At 67.8% G+C, this 15,913-nt stretch overlaps 1 protein-coding gene across 3 annotated transcripts in view; it reads left to right on the top strand.

The window, feature by feature from the left end:
- The window catches only part of SIK3 (SIK family kinase 3), a 44,253-nt gene that overhangs the window by 3,927 nt on the left and 24,413 nt on the right, over positions 1 to 15,913 (top strand). For all 3 annotated transcript variants that reach the window (XM_068167837.1, XM_068167835.1, XM_068167836.1), the window contains exons 2-5: positions 8,001 to 8,117; positions 8,528 to 8,591; positions 12,232 to 12,393; positions 14,580 to 14,704. In XM_068167837.1, coding sequence (XP_068023938.1) covers positions 8,001 to 8,117; positions 8,528 to 8,591; positions 12,232 to 12,393; positions 14,580 to 14,704 — 468 coding nt within the window. The remainder of the gene's footprint in view (positions 1 to 8,000; positions 8,118 to 8,527; positions 8,592 to 12,231; positions 12,394 to 14,579; positions 14,705 to 15,913) is intronic.

The following is a 15,913-nucleotide window of genomic DNA, read 5'->3' as shown; positions in this document are numbered from 1 at the left end:
CGCTGGGCAGGGCTCTGGGCACGCAGCAGGGCAGCCCTGCACGGGGAGGGCCTGGGCTGGCAGGGTCCCTCCGGGGCAGCTGAAGGCGTCCTGGGGCCATGCCCTGTCCTGCGGAGCAGCTGGCAGCCTTCAGGCACCCCCTGGCCCCTGGCACCTTCCCGGGGGGCTGAGCCGCCCTGGGCCCTGCTGGGCAGCTGGGCTGGAGGCCCAGGGAGCCTCTGGGGGAGCCTGCAGCTGGCCTCTGGCTCCTGCTGGGAGCTAATGAGGGGGCAGCAGCAGTGGTGCAGGCTGCAGAGCGGCTGGAGGCTGCTGGGAGCTGCTGGGGGCTGCTGGAGAGCTGCTGGAGAGCTGCTGGGGGCTGCTGCAGGGCTGCTGCTGGGCTGCTGGGGGCTGCTGGAGAGCTGCTGGGGGCTGCTGGAGAGCTGCTGGAGAGCTGCTGGGGGCTGCTGCAGGGCTGCTGGGGGCTGCTGGAGAGCTGCTGGAGAGCTGCTGGGGGCTGCTGCAGGGCTGCTGCTGGAGAGCTGCTGGTGAGCTGCTGGAGAGCTGCTGGAGAGCTGCTGGGGGTTGCTGCTGGGCTGCTGGAGAGCTGCTGGAGGCTGCTGCAGGGCTGCTGGGGGCTGCTGCTGCAGGGCTGCTGGGGGCTGCTGCTGCAGGGCTGCTGGGGGCTCCTGCTGCAGGGCTGCTGGGGGCTCCTGCTGCAGGGCTGCTGGGGGCTCCTGCTGCAGGCTGCTGGAGAGCTGCTGGGGGCTGCTGCAGGGCTGCTGGAGAGCTGCTGCAGGGCTGCTGGAGAGCTGCTGCAGGGCTGCTGGAGGGCTGCTGCAGGGCTGCTGGAGAGCTGCTGCAGGGCTGCTGGAGAGCTGCTGGAGGCTGCTGCAGGCTGCTCTCCTTTCCTGGGGCCATGCAGCAGCTCCATGGACTTTGACACAGGCTCTGGGGGTCAGAGCCTCAGCACTGCTCCCTGGCCCCCCCTGCTCTCCCATGGGGAGTGCCCCTGGCAGGGGGCTGGGGGGGCTGTGCCTGGCTCCAGCAGCCTGGCACACACTGGCAGAGCAGCCCAGAGTCCAGCCAGCTGCACCCCCCAGGGGGAGTGTGGGGCAGCAGGGCAGGGCAATGTTCACCACCCCCAAGGGCAGCAGCCCTGCCCCCAGCCCTGCCCCAGGGGCAGCTTCTGTGCCTGCCCCCAGCTGCAGCTCAGGGTGCTCTGTGCCTGCCCCAGCTGCAGCTCAGGGTGCTCAGGGCCTGCCCCCAGCTGCAGCTCAGGGTGCTCTGTGCCTGCCCCCAGCTGCAGCTCAGGGTGCTCAGGGCCTGCTCCAGCTGCAGCTCAGGGTGCTCTGTGCCTGCCCCAGCTGCAGCTCAGGGTGCTCTGTGCCTGCCCCAGCTGCAGCTCAGGGTGCTCAGGGCCTGCCCCCAGCTGCAGCTCAGGGTGCTCTGTGCCTGCCCCCAGCTGCAGCTCAGGGTGCTCTGTGCCTGCCCCAGCTGCAGCTCAGGGTGCTCTGTGCCTGCCCCAGCTGCAGCTCAGGGTGCTCTGTGCCTGCCCCAGCTGCAGCTCAGGGTGCTCTGTGCCTGCCCCAGCTGCAGCTCAGGGTGCTCAGAGCCTGCCCCAGCTGCAGCTCAGGGTGCTCAGGGCCTGCCCCAGCTGCAGCTCAGGGTGCTCAGGGCCTGCCCCCAGCTGCAGCTCAGGGTGCTCTGTGCCTGCCCCCAGCTGCAGCTCAGGGTGCTCAGAGCCTGCCCCAGCTGCAGCTCAGGGTGCTCAGAGCCTGCCCCAGCTGCAGCTCAGGGTGCTCAGGGCCTGCTCCAGCTGCAGCTCAGGGTGCTCAGGGCCTGCCCCCAGCTGCAGCTCAGGGTGCTCAGAGCCTGCCCCAGCTGCAGCTCAGGGTGCTCAGAGCCTGCCCCAGCTGCAGCTCAGGGTGCTCAGAGCCTGCCCCAGCTGCAGCTCAGGGTGCTCTGTGCCTGCCCCAGCTGCAGCTCAGGGTGCTCAGAGCCTGCCCCAGCTGCAGCTCAGGGTGCTCAGGGCCTGCCCCAGCTGCAGCTCAGGGTGCTCTGTGCCTGCCCCAGCTGCAGCTCAGGGTGCTCTGTGCCTGCCCCAGCTGCAGCTCAGGGTGCTCAGGGCCTGCCCCAGCTGCAGCTCAGGGTGCTCAGGGCCTGCCCCAGCTGCAGCTCAGGGCCTGCCCATGCTGGCTGCAGTCCATCCCTCCCAGCCCTGCTCACAAGTCCCTCCCCAGCTCTCCTGGAGCCTCCTCAGGCCCTGGAGGGATGCTCTGGACACAGGACTCTGCAGCTCTGAGGAGTTAGGACAGAACCAACTAGGTTGGAAGAGACCTTCACGACGATGGAGTCCAACCTCTCACCCAGCACCACCCAACCAACTCACCCCTGGCACCCAGCACCCATCCAGGCTCCTCCTCAGCACCTCCAGGGAGGGAGACTCCACCACCTCCCCAGGCAGCACGTCCCAGTGGCCAATCTCTCTCTCCTCACCTCCAGCCTGAACCTCCCCTGGCACAGCTTGAGACTGTGTCCTCTTGTTCTGGTGCTGGCTGCCTGGGAGCAGAGCCCATCCCCCACCTGGCTCCAACCTCCTTGCAGGGAGTTGCAGAGAGCCATGAGGTCTCCCCTGAGCCTCCTCTTCTCCAGGCTAAGCAACCCCAGCTCCCTCAGCCTCTCCTCACAGGGCTGTGCCCCAGACCCCTCCCCAGCTCTGTTGCTCTTCTCTGGACACCTGCAGCTGCTGGGGGGCAGAGAGCTCTGCAGAGGGCCCTGGGCAGAGGGGCAGAGGCCAAGGGCAGGAGATTGAACACAGCCAAGTGCCAGGGGCTGCACTTTGGCCACAGCAACCCCAGGCAGTGCTGCAGGCTGGGGGCAGAGTGGCTGAGAGCAGCCAGGCAGAGAGGGACCTGGGGGTGCTGGTTGATGGTAGGCTGAACATGAGCCTGCAGTGTGCCCAGGCAGCCAGGAGGGCCAGTGGCCAGGAGCAGTGTGGGCAGCAGGAGCAGGGAGGTCATTCTGCCCCTGGACACTGCACTGCTCAGGCCACACCTGGAGTCCTGTGTCCAGTTCTGGGTTTCTCAGGTTAGGAAGGAGGTTGAGCTGCTGGAAGGTGTCCAGAGAAGGGCAGCAGGAGCAGGGCAGGCCCTGGGGGGCAGGCAGACAGCAGGCCCTGGGGGGCAGGCAGCAGCAGGCTCTGGGGGGCAGGCAGCAGGCAGCAGCAGGCTCTGGGGGGCAGGCAGCAGCAGGCCCTGGGGGGCAGGCAGCAGCAGGCCCTGGGGGGCAGGCAGACAGCAGGCCCTGGGGGGCAGGCAGCAGCAGGCCCTGGGGGGCAGGCAGACAGCAGGCCCTGGGGGGCAGGCAGCAGGCAGCAGCAGGCTCTGGGGGCAGGCAGCAGCAGGCTCTGGGGGCAGGCAGCAGCAGGCCCTGGGGGGCAGGCAGCAGGCAGCAGCAGGCTCTGGGGGCAGGCAGCAGCAGGCCCTGGGGGGCAGGCAGCAGCAGGCCCTGGGGGGCAGGCAGACAGCAGGCCCTGGGGGGCAGGCAGCAGCAGGCCCTGGGGGGCAGGCAGACAGCAGGCCCTGGGGGGCAGGCAGCAGGCAGCAGCAGGCTCTGGGGGCAGGCAGCAGCAGGCTCTGGGGGCAGGCAGCAGCAGGCCCTGGGGGGCAGGCAGCAGGCAGCAGCAGGCTCTGGGGGCAGGCAGCAGCAGGCCCTGGGGGGCAGGCAGCAGCAGGCAGCAGGCTCTGGGGGCAGGCAGCAGGCCCTGGGGGGCAGGCAGGGGCTGTGCTCCCCTGCAGCTCTGCCCTTGCCCTGTGCTGGCTCTGTGTCAAACCACTGCAGCCTGCAGTTCCTGGCCCCCAGTGGCAGCTGGTGCCCCACAGAGACTCTCTGCCTCTAAATGCTCTTCAAGCCTCACTAATTAATGCACCACAACTGCCCTGCCTGCTCCAGCAGTGGGAGAGCTTCCAGCTGCCAAGCCATGGCTGAGAGCAGCAGGGGAGAGAGAGGCTCTGAGTGAGCACAGCAGAGCTCAGCCAGCCCAGAGCCCTGCTGGGAGCCCTGCTGGGAGCCCTGCTGGGAGCCCTGCTGGGAGCCCTCCTGCAGCCCTGCTGCAGCCCTCCTGCAGCCCTGCAGCCAGCCCTGGGGCCCACAGCAGCAGCAGGGCCTGCAGCTGCTGCAGAGGCTCTGCAGGAGGCCCCAGGCTGCTCAGAGGGCTGCAGACCCTCCCTGGGGGGCAGGCTGGGAGCAGAGAAGGCTGTGCTGTGCCCAGGGCTGTGCTGGGCCCAGGGCTGTGCTGTGCTGGGCCCAGGGCTGTGCTGTGCTGGGCCCAGGGCTGTGCTGTGCTGGGCCCAGGGCTGTGCTGTGCTGGGCCCAGGGCTGTGCTGTGCTGGGCCCAGGGCTGTGCTGGGCCCAGGGCTGTGCTGGGCCCAGGGCTGTGCTGTGCTGTGCTGGGCCCAGGGCTGTGCTGTGCCCAGGGCTGTGTTGGGCCCAGGGCTGTGTTGTGCTGGGCCCAGGGCTGTGTTGTGCCCAGGGCTGTGCCCAGGGCTCTGCTGTGTTGTGCCCAGGGCTGTGTTGTGCCCAGGGCTGTGCTGTGTTGTGCCCAGGGCTCTGCTGTGCTGTGCCCAGGGCTGTGCCTAGGGCTGTGCAGCTGAGGGGAGAGCTGAGCTCAGAAGCAAAGCTGCTGCTGAGGCTGCCCCCAGGCAGGGGCAGGGCAGGGGGGGCTGGCTGCAGGCATTCCCCACCCTGGGGGGGCTCCTGCAGCCTCTGAGGCCCTTGGCAGGGCCTGGGGGCTCCCTCCCCTCCCTCTTGCTGCAGTGCCCCTGCCCTGCCAGCCAGGAGTGCAGCAGGGGCTGGGCACAGAGGGAGGCTGTGCAGGAGGGCAGGCCTGGGGCTGCTGCTCTGAGAGCAAGGCCTGGGGCAGCCTGCCCTGGGAGGGGTCCTGTGCCCTGCCCCTGGGTGAGCTTCAAGGTCCCTTCCAGCCCGAGCTGCTCTGTGGCCCTGCAGGGTGGGAGACAGCCTCTGGAGTTGCTTCCCCAGGGGCCTGGGGGCTGCTGGGCAGTGCCTGGGGGCTTCTGGGCAGTGCCAGGGGGCTGCTGGGCAGTGCCAGGGCAGGCTGGGCAGTGCCTGGGGGCTTCTGGGCAGTGCCAGGGCAGGCTGGGCAGTGCCAGGGGGCTGCTGGGCAGTGCCAGGGCAGGCTGGGCAGTGCCAGGGGGCTGCCTCGGTGTGCTCCAGGCTGTGCTGCCTGCTGCTCACTGCTGCCCTGCAGGGGCACAGAGGCTGCCAGCCCCAGCCAGGAGCTGCTGTGCTGTGCTGCAGTGCTGGGCAGCTGCTGCCAGGGGCTGGGAGCTGCCCCTAGCCTCCTCCAGGCCCCCCTGGCCCTGCCCCCTGCTGTCCCAGGGGCCTGAGGGCGGCAGGGCAGGGGGCTGGCAGAGGGCAGAGCAGCTTCTCCCCTGGCAGGCAGGGCTGGGGGAGGGGCAGGGCTGGGCTGGGGGAGGGCAGGGCAGGGCTCAGCTCCCTGCTATCAGCAGCAGCAGCCCCGGGGGGGCACTGGGCAGGCCCTGTGCTGCCAGGGGCTGTCAGATACAGCAGAGAGCAGCAGCAGCCTGGGGGCCTCTGCCCAGCCAGCTGGGCTGGGGGCTGGGCCTGTGCCAGGCAGGGTGCCAGGCAGGGTGGCAGGCAGGGTGCCCGCTGGGCACTGGAGGGGGGGCAGGGCAGGGCTGGGGAGTGGCCAGGGGGGGCTGGGGGGGTGCTGGAGGGAGAGGAAGATCTGTGTGAGGCTGGGGGGGTCCCACATCTGTGAACCCCTGGGGGTGGGGGCAGGGGGCAGGGGCCAGGCTCTGGGCAGTGCCCCTCCCAGCCAGGAGCTGCCCCTGGGCACTGCCCCCTGCCCCTCCCAGCCAGGAGCTGCCCCTGGGCACTGCCCCCTGCCCCTCCCAGCCAGGAGCTGCCCCTGGGCACTGCCCCCTGCCCCTCCCTGCCAGGCCTGCCTGCTGCAGGAGCTGCCCCTGGGCACTGCCAGCTCTGCAGCTGCTGCCCAGGGGAGCTGTGGCTCAGGCATCCTCTGCTCCTGCAGGGCCAGAGCTTGCCTGGCAGGCAGCAGGCAGGCAGCAGGGAGGGCTCTGAGCTGTGGCCAGCCAAAGGCTGCTGAGGAGCAGCTCCTGTGCCGAGCTCTGGGGGCACCCAGCATGGCCTTGGGGCTCGGAGCCTTGGCTGGGGCCTGGCAGTGAGGGCAGCTGCTGGCTGCTGGGAGGGGAACCAACTGCTCTGGCTCTGCACCCCCGGGGAGGGACAGCCCTCAGCCCTCTGCTGCTGCAGCTGCACCCAGCAGCAGTCCATGCATCTGCTCCTGGTTGTGTCTGGCCCTGGAGAGCAGCAGGGAGTGCAGCAGGGAATGGAGCAGGGAATGGAGCAGGGAGAGCAGCAGGGAGAGCAGTAGGGAGCCTGAGCTGCCCTCTGCAGGCTCCGTCCCTGTCCCTGCCCCCTCCCCCGGGGGCTCCGTCCCTGCCCTCCCGGGGGCTGCCCTCCGGCCTTCCCTGGGTGCCCCTGGCACAGCTGGCAGCCGGCGCTGGCCTCTCCCTGGCATGCAGGCAGGAGGCAGCCAGCGCCGCGGGTGAGCTGCAGGGGCCGAGGGCCTCCTCTGTCGCTGTCGGCAGGGTGCGAGCCGGGGCGGCAGGGTGCGAGCCGAGGCTGCAGGGTGCGAGCCGAGGCGGCAGGGTGCGAGCCGGGGCGGCAGGGTGCGAGCCGGGGCTGCAGGGTGCGAGCCGGGGCGGCAGGGTGCGAGCCGGGGCTGCAGGGTGCGAGCCGAGGCGGCAGGGTGCGAGCCGGGGCGGCAGGGTGCGAGCCGGGGCGGCAGGGTGCGAGCCGGGGCTGCAGGGTGCGAGCCGGGGCTGCAGGGTGCGAGCCGGGGCTGCAGGGTGCGAGCCGGGGCGGCAGGGTGCGAGCCGGGGCGGCAGGGTGCGAGCCGGGGCTGCAGGGTGCGAGCCGAGGCGGCAGGGTGCGAGCCGGGGCTGCCCCTGGGCATGGGCACAGAGCTGCTGAGCACAGGGCTGCTGGCTGCCCAGGGCAGGTCTCTGGTGGCAGGGAGGTGGAGCTGGCTCCCAGCACTGATCTCTGCTCTGGAGCTGTGGCTGCAGTTCTCCCCCCCCAGGCTCTGAGCGCTTCAGCTGCCCCCAGGCCTTGCTCCTGAGCTGCTGGGGGGCTGCAGCCTGCTCTTGCCTGGGGCCCTGCCTGCAGAGCTGGGGGCAGCTGAGCTCCCCTCTGGCTGCAGCACTCACAGCCACTCCTGAAGTGCTCTGCCCCTCCTGCTGTGGCTGAGCTGGGGAGGTCACTGCTGTGCTGCTGGGGCTGTGCTGCTGTCCCACAGCCCAGTGCTGTCCCCAGGGCACAGGCACAGGCTGCCCAGGGGGCTGCAGCAGGGCACAGGCTGCCCAGGGGCTGGCAGGCTGCAGCAGGGCACAGGCTGCAGCTCATCACCCTCTTCATCACTGCCTGTTAGTGCTTGGCAGCCTCCTGCTGCAGCTTCACCTCGGGCCTGGGCTCCAGCCCTGCTCCTGCCAGCAGCTCCTGGTGCCCAGTGCCAGGCCTGGCTGCCTGTCAGCTCCCAGGGCTGCTGCAGGAAGCCTGCTCAGGGTCTCAGGAGGTCTGGAACCATTCCTGAGCTCTGAGGTGAAGGCTGCCAAGGACAGCAGCAGCCTCTGGTGCTTGGTGTCCTCCTGGGCTGCTGCCTCCCTGTGGGGCAGAGGGCTCCAAGGGAAGGTGGATGGAGGAGAAGTGAACTTCCTGAGGCTGTGGGGAGCAGCTGGCTGGGAGCTCCTGGTGCTGCTGAGTGGCACTGGAGAGCTCCCTCTGGAAAGAAATGAGGTCCTGGGTGGGGAGCAGCCCCAGCCCCAGCCCTGCTGGGGGCTGAGCTGTGGTCCCTGGCAGCTGCTGCCCCTGGGGGGGCTCTGAGGCAGGCTCTGGGGGGCAGGCTCTGGGGTGCAGCCTGGTCAGCAGGCTCTGCTCTGCCCTCCCCTCCCCAGGTGGCCATAAAGATCATTGACAAGAGCCAGCTGGATGAGGAGAACCTGAAGAAGATCTTCAGGGAGGTGCAGATCATGAAGATGCTTTGCCACCCACACATCATCAGGCTGTACCAGGTAGGAGCCTGGCACTGGGCCCAGCCCTCCACACAGCAGCCTTGCAGCCTCCAGCAGTGCTGCCTCCAGGGCTCTTCCTCTCCTTCTCCTACCTGGAGCACTGGGGAGGTCCTGCTGGGCAGAGCCTGGGCAAGCCTGGCCTCGGGGGGGGCAGGGGGAGGGGGGCAGGGGGAGGGGAGGCAGGGGGAGGTGGGGCAGGGGGATATAATTTTGTTGCAGCCCCTGTGCTGAGCTTTGCTGCTGGGCTCCCCTGTTCAGTCCATCCCCTCCAGGCCTGGGGAAGGGCTCTGGGCTGGGGGCTCTGGGCTGGGGGCTGCAGCTGCCATGGAGCAGTGGGAGTTGCCCATTAGTCAAACCTCCTTGCTCAGGCCCCAGCCTCCTCATCTGCTCTTTGCTGTCGTTGTGTGCAGGTGATGGAGACAGAGAGGATGATCTACCTGGTGACAGAGTATGCCAGTGGGGGGGAGATCTTTGGTGAGTACCTCTGCTGCTCTCAGCAGGCCATGCATGCAGCCTGGAGGGGGCTGCCAGGCTCTCTGCCTTCAGCTGAGCACTGCCCATGGGCAGGAGGGGGAAGGAAAGAGGGAGAGCAGCTGGATGGCCAAATGACCTCCTGGGCTCTGCCTCTGCCCTGGCTGCCACTGGCAGCTGCTGCTGGCTCTGTGCTGCTGCCTCTGGGCCCAGAGGGGTGGGCAGCAGCCATGCCCTGGGCTCCCCAAGCCTTGCTGGGTGCTTTGGCTTCCCAGCAGCTCCCCTGCAGCTGCCTGCCAGTGCCAGTGTCCCCCCAGCCTCCCTGGGCAGCCTGTGCCAGAGCCTCCCCAGCCTCCCTGGGCAGCCTGTGCCAGAGCCTCCCCAGCCTCAGCCTGAGCAACTTCTGCCTCAGTTCCAGCCTAGCCCTGCTCTGCCTCAGCTCCAGACCATTCCCCTTTGGTCTGCCTCTAGACCCCCTCAGGGGTCACCTCCCAACCTCTGCTGCCTGGGAGGTTTATGCAGCCTAAGCTTGCAAGAGTTAATTTTGGCCCCCAGTTGCCCTGGGTGGTATGTGAGGTATTCTGGAGCTGCCCTGCTCCTCTCCTTGCTCTGGAGCTGCTGCAGGAGTAGCAGCAGGCTCCCAGTGCTGCCCCTCTGGGCTCCCAGTGCTGCCCCACCTGCTGCTGAGCCCCCTGCCCCTGCTGCCCCTGCTTCTGAGCCCCCTGCCCAGGAGCTTCCCCAGTGAGCTCAAGCAGCCTGGCAGGGTCTCAGCAGAGCAGCTTAGCTCTCTTGCCCAGCAGCAGCCCAAGGTGGGGAAGGAGGCTGTGTGCAGGCAGCAGCCAGCAGGGCTTTGCTGGACCCTGGTAGTTAGTGTTTGGTGCAAGTCAGTCATGCTGCAGGGGCTGTCATGAGTGGGGAGCATGCAGCCAGCTGGGGAGAGGCCTCCAGAGGAGCTGCCTGCAGCAGCAGACAGCCCTGGCAAGGCCTCCACGGAACAGAGCCCCTGGAGAGCAGGCAGCCACAGCAGCCTGTGCCGGGCAGCAGCCTGTGCCGAGCAGCAGCCTGTGCTGGGCAGCAGCCTGTGCTGGGCAGCAGCCTGGGCTGGCAGCAGCCTGGGCTGGCAGCAGCCTGTGCCGGGCAGCAGCCTGGGCTGGCAGCAGCCTGTGCCGGGCAGCAGCCTGTGCCGGGCAGCAGCCTGGGCCTGGGCAGCAGCCTGTGCCGAGCAGCAGCCTGTGCCGGGCAGCAGCCTGTGCCGGGCAGCAGCCTGGGCCTGGGCAGCAGCCTGTGCCGAGCAGCAGCCTGGGCTGGGCAGCAGCCTGCAGAGGGGCAGGGAGGAGGCAGCCCTGAGGGCCTGGCCCAGCACTGCCTCTGGCCTGCGCTGCAGGCAGCAGCGTTGGGGTCAACCTCCCCAGGGACTCCCCAGGGGCTGAGGGAGCCTGGGAGCCCTTCTGGGGCCACCTGGGCTCGGGAGGGCTGCAGGCACCGCTCCGGCTCCTGAGCTGCTGTGCCCTGCGCTCAGCTCCACCCTGCCCTGCGCTCAGCTCCACCCTGCCCTGCGCTCAGCACCATCCTGCCCTGCGCTCAGCTCCATCCTGCCCTGCGCTCAGCTCCACCCTGCCCTGCGCTCAGCTCCACCCTGCCCTGCGCTCAGCTCCATCCTGCCCTGCGCTCAGCTCCATCCTGCCCTGTGCTCAGCTCCACCCTGCCCTGCGCTCAGCTCCATCCTGCCCTGCTCTCAGCACCATCCTGCCCTGCGCTCAGCTCCATCCTGCCCTGCGCTCAGCTCCATCCTGCCCTGCGCTCAGCACCATCCTGCCCTGCGCTCAGCTCCACCCTGCCCTGCGCTCAGCACCATCCTGCCCTGCGCTCAGCACCACCCTGCCCTGCACTCAGCACCACCCTGCCCTGCGCTCAGCTCCACCCTGCCCTGCACTCAGCACCACCCTGCCCTGCGCTCAGCTCCATCCTGCCCTGCGCTCAGCTCCATCCTGCCCTGCGCTCAGCTCCATCCTGCCCTGCGCTCAGCTCCACCCTGCCCTGCGCTCAGCACCACCCTGCCCTGCGCTCAGCTCCACCCTGCCCTGCGCTCAGCTCCATCCTGCCCTGCGCTCAGCTCCATCCTGCCCTGCGCTCAGCACCACCCTGCCCTGCGCTCAGCTCCATCCTGCCCTGCGCTCAGCTCCACCCTGCCCTGCGCTCAGCACCATCCTGCCCTGTGCTCAGCACCATCCTGCCCTGTGCTCAGCACCATCCTGCCCTGCCCTCATCTCCATCCTGCCCTGCGCTCAGCACCACCCTGCCCTACGCTCAGCACCATCCTGCCCTGCGCTCAGCACCACCCTGCCCTACGCTCAGCACCACCCTACGCTCAGCTTCACCCTGCTCTCAGCTGCACCCTGCCCTCAGCACCACCCTGCCCTGCGCTCAGCACCATCCTGCCCTGCTCTCAGCTCCATCCTGCCCTGCTCTCAGCTCCATCCTGCCCTGCCCTTAGCACCATCCTGCCCTGCGCTCAGCACCACCCTGCAAGCTGCCCTTGCTGCCTGCATCTCCTCTGTGCCTCACCAGCTCCTGCTCCTGCCTGTGGGGCGGAGAGAGACTGCAGCAGGGTGAGAGCTGTTTCCTAGCTCCACTGCCACTTCCTTTGGGTGTCTCTTTTCCTGGCAGAGTTTTGTGGCCTGCTGCCTTTGCTTCTCCTCTCTCTGCCATTTCTGCTGCCTGTCTCCTGTCTCCTCATCCTCACTTGCAGGGCAGTCTGAGGAGAGGCTTCTCTGAGCCTGGTGCTTCGGGTGTTGGGTGGGTTGCTGAGAGCCAGGCTGCTGCTCTGTGCCTGCCCTGGAGATCACTGGGAGGCTTCTCCTGTCCAGTGTGCAGTGCTGGCCCCAGGGAGAGCCTGCCTGGCAGCAGGGGCAGAGCAGAGGTTGGAGTGCCCAGCTCTCTGTGGCAGGAGCAGGCTCCATGTCTCCAGTGAGCTGCAGCTCTGATGTGGCAGCCAGCCCCAGCAGCTGCTGGAGAGGGAGCAGGGGGCTGGAGCTGGAAGGTTTGGAGCAGAGATGAGGAAGGCATTCAGCAGAGTGAGGCTGGGGAGCCCCTGGCACAGGCTGCCCAGGGAGGCTGGGGATGCCCCCAGGTGCTCAGGGCTAGGCTGGATGAGGCCCTGAGCAGCCTGGGCTGGTGGGAGGTGTCCCTGCCCCTGGCAGGGGGCTGGAGCTGGGCGGTCTCTAAGGTCCTTTCCATCCCTTTGAAGCCTTTCACTCGGAGCCAGCCCAGGGGAGAGCTGCTGTGGCCGGCAGCGCTGCCCTCGGCCTGCCCCCTCTGCACCCCTGGCCCCAGCTGTGAGCAGCCCCTGTGTGGGTGCTGCTGCCTGTGTGGGTGCTGCCCCTGTGGGTGCTGCTCCCTGAGCCCCTGCCCTGGTCCCTGTGGGTGCTGCCCCTGTGTGGGTGCTGCCCCCGTGGGTGCTGCCCAGTGGGTGCTCTCCCCATGGGTGCTCCCCGTGGGTGCTGCCCCTGTGTGGGTGCTGCCCCCGTGGGTGCTCCCCGTGGGTGCTCCCCGTGGGTGCTCCCCGTGGGTGCTGCCCCTGTGTGGGTGCTCCCCGTGGGTGCTCCCCGTGGGTGCTGCCCCCAGCCGCTGCCCTGCCCCGCAGACCACCTGGTGGCGCACGGGCGCATGGCGGAGAAGGAGGCGCGCCGCAAGTTCAAGCAGATCGTCGCCGCCGTCCACTTCTGCCACTGCCGCAACATCGTCCACAGGGACCTCAAGGCGGAGAACCTCCTCCTGGATGCCAACCTCAACATCAAGATAGCAGGTGAGGGGGGGCAGCGTGGGAGGAAGGCTGCTGGCCTCCCAGGGCAGCCCGTGGAGGCTCTGGCTGCTTCCAGGCATTCAGGGGGAGGAAGCGCAGGGCGGCCGGAGGAAGCTTTGGGATGTGTGGCCTCCTGCCCGGAGCTCAGCCAGGCTGCAGCCAGCAGAGCTCTGTCTCCCTCCAGCAGTGCAGCATGAAAGGAGGAGCAGGAGGAGGAGAGAAGGCAGGTTTGACTTCAGAGGCAGACTGGAGGCTCTGGCTATGGCAGGGAGGGGGCAGGGGGAGGCCTCCAAGCATCCAGAGGAAGTTTGCTAATGGTTGTCCCAAGTCCTGCTTGGCACAGGGCTGCTGCCCTGCTGCTGGCTGCTCTGGGGGCACAGCACAGCAGGAGCAGGGCTCTGGGAGCAGCACTCTCTGCTTCCTGCAGCCAGAGGCACTGAGATGCTTTGAGGCCATCTGGTGTTGCTGGTGCAAAGGCTGAGCTGTGTGCAGGGGCCAGGGCTGCCCAGCAGACCCAGAGGCTGCAGAGCAGCTCCAGCTGGGTGCCCTGCAGCATGGCCCCAGGAGCCTGCAGCCAACCTCTGCCACTCTCTGGCACTTGTGGAACCTTTGCTTTGCCTTTTAGCTTTGCTGTGCTCTCAGGGAGCTGGAAACTATTTCCCCTCTCAGTGTCTGCTCCCAGAATGGACTCTGCAGACAGCTCCCACCCTGCTGCTGTTTGTGTTTGCCTTGGCAGCACCACGGGGCAGTGAGCTCAGAAGTAGCCTGGAAAAGCTGATTTATGCTATAGGATTTTCCAGCCATTGAGTTTGGCCTCTGTAACTCATCCTGACACCAGCTCCTCCATCCCTGCAAGAGCAAGAGGTGACAGCAGCTGCTCCCCTCAGAGCAGCCCCCCAGGAGGGCTCAGAGCCCTGCTGCACAGGGTGGAGAGGGTCAGGGAAGCATGGAAGGGGTTGGGTTGGAAGGGACCTTAGAGACCATCCAGTGCCAAGCCCCTGCCAGGGGCAGGGACACCTCCCCCCAGCCCAGGCTGCTCCAGGCCTCAGCCAGCCTGGCCCTGAACACCTCCAGGGAGGAGGCAGCCACAGCCTCCCTGGGCAGCCTGTGCCAGGGGCTCCCCAGCTCACTGGCAAGAGTCTCTTCCTCCTCTCCAGTCTCAGTCTCCCTCTCCCAGCTCAGAGCCATTGTCCCTCCTCCTGGCCCTCTCAGCCCTTGTCCAAAGTCCCTCCCCAGCTGTGCTCTGCTGCCCTGGCATAGTCCTGCTGGGGCTGACTGCTCTGCTGGTTTGGAGCTTCAGGTGGCTTCATTTCCAGCAGTGCTTAGCTGCCTGCCTTTGGTGCTGCCTTTAGAGCTTTCACCCTCCCTGTGCTCTGCCTTGAGGCAGGGCTGCAGCAGCCTGGTCTGTGCTGCAGGTGTTTCCCCAGGAGCACTGCACTGGGTGTCCCTCACAGGCACCAAACATCTCTGCACTGAGGGCCTTGCCCCTGGGGAGGGCTGGGAAGGAGCTCAGCTGTGCCCCTCTGGAGCTGAGCAAGCAGGAGCCCTGCTGAGCTCTGCTGGGTGCTCTGCTGAGCTCTGCAGGAGCTCTTTGAAGCAGGAGAGCAGGGAAGAATCACCTGGAATGAGGTCATGGCCAGTCCTGGGAGGGGAGCAGCAGCAGCAGGCAGGAGCAGGGCCTCACCAGGCAGGGGATTGTCTGTGCAGTGCTGCTGGGCACTGCCCCTGCCCCAGGCACCCTGCAGCTCAGACCAGGGCCAGGCTCAGCCTCAGCCTCTTTGCAGGAGCTGTGCTCTGCTGCCTCTGCCTCCATGCCTGTGGGTCAGAACTTGCAGGCTGAGTGTTTCTGGCCCCTCCTTGGTTTTTCCCAGCACAGCTCCCAGGAGCCTGCTGGGAGGCTCTGCTGCTGGTGCCAGAGCCCTGCCACAGGTCCTGGCCGCCCTGGCTCCCTGTCTGTGCACATCAGTGTCACTCTCCCTCCTGCTGGCACTCCTCTGGCACAGCCACAGTGTGCAGCTCACCTCCATGGCACTGCTGCCCCTGGCAGAGCCTGCCTCAGGGGACACTTCACAGGGCATGGGGATGCCTCTCTGTGGCTTTCAGTCAGGTGGAAAAGCAGCAGCCAGGGGTTGCTGAGGGCTGCTTGCAGTGGATCCTGCTCCTCTAATGGCTTCTCCTCCTCCTTCCAGACTTTGGCTTCAGCAACATCTTCACACCTGGCCAGCTGCTGAAAACCTGGTGTGGGAGCCCCCCCTACGCTGCCCCCGAGCTCTTCGAGGGCAAGGAGTACGACGGCCCCAAGGTCGACATCTGGGTAGGTGATCAGCCTCCTGCTCCCCTCCCCTCACCCACCTCCTGCTGCCTGAGTCCTCAGGCCTGGAGCACAGCCCCTGCCAGGCTGGATGAGGCCTTCAGCGACCTGAGCCCCTGGAAGGTTCCCTGCCCATGGCAGGGGCTTGGAGCTGGGTGAGATCTTCAAGGTCCCTGCCAGCCCAAACCGTTCTATGGCTCCAGGGAGGCTTGAAGGGGGAAGGAGCAGTTCAGTTGGCCTGGGACTGAGGTGCTGAGGGGGCTGCTCCTGGTGGGGCTTGCTCCTGGTGGGGCTTGCTCCTGCTGAGCCTTGCTCCTGCTGAGCCTTGCTCCTGCTGGGCCTTGCTCCTGCTGAGCCTTGCTGCTTCTGAGCCTTGCTGCTGCTGAGCCTTGCTCCTGCTGAGCCTTGCTCCTGCTGGGCCTTGCTCCTGCTGAGCCTTGCTGCTGCTGGGCCTTGCTGCTGCTGAGCCTTGCTGCTGCTGAGCCTTGCTGCTGCTGGGCCTTGCTGCTGCTGAGCCTTGCTCCTGGTGGGGCTTGCTCCTGCTGAGCCTTGCTCCTGCTGAGCCTTGCTCCTGGTGGGGCTTGCTCCTGGTGGGGCTTGCTCCTGCTGAGCCTTGCTGCTGCTGAGCCTTGCTCCTGCTGGGCCTTGCTGCTGCTGAGCCTTGCTGCTGCTGAGCCTTGCTGCTGCTGAGCCTTGCTGCTGCTGAGCCTTGCTGCTGCTGGGCCTTGCTGCTGCTGAGCCTTGCTGCTGCTGAGCCTTGCTGCTGCTGAGCCTTGCTGCTGCTGAGCCTTGCTCCTGCTGAGCCTTGCTGCTGCTGAGCCTTGCTGCTGCTGGGCCTTGCTGCTGCTGAGCCTTGCTGCTGCTGAGCCTTGCTGCTGCTGGGCCTTGCTGCTGCTGAGCCTTGCTGCTGCTGAGCCTTGCTCCTGGTGGGGCTTGCTCCTGCTGAGCCTTGCTCCTGCTGAGCCTTGCTCCTGGTGGGGCTTGCTCCTGCTGAGCCTTGCTGCTGCTGAGCCTTGCTCCTGCTGGGCCTTGCTGCTGCTGAGCCTTGCTGCTGCTGAGCCTTGCTGCTGCTGAGCCTTGCTGCTGCTGGGCCTTGCTGCTGCTGAGCCTTGCTGCTGCTGAGCCTTGCTGCTGCTGAGCCTTGCTCCTGCTGAGCCTTGCTGCTGCTGAGCCTTGCTCCTGCTGGGCCTTGCTCCTGCTGAGCCTTGCTCC

Source organism: Melanerpes formicivorus, unplaced genomic scaffold (genome assembly GCF_026170545.1).
Source record: "Melanerpes formicivorus ecotype bairdi unplaced genomic scaffold, bMelFor1.0.p_v2 SCAF_123, whole genome shotgun sequence".
NCBI lineage: Eukaryota > Metazoa > Chordata > Aves > Piciformes > Picidae > Melanerpes > Melanerpes formicivorus.
The sequence above is the reverse complement of the archived record's forward strand: the minus strand, read 5'-3'. Positions and strand labels throughout refer to the sequence as shown.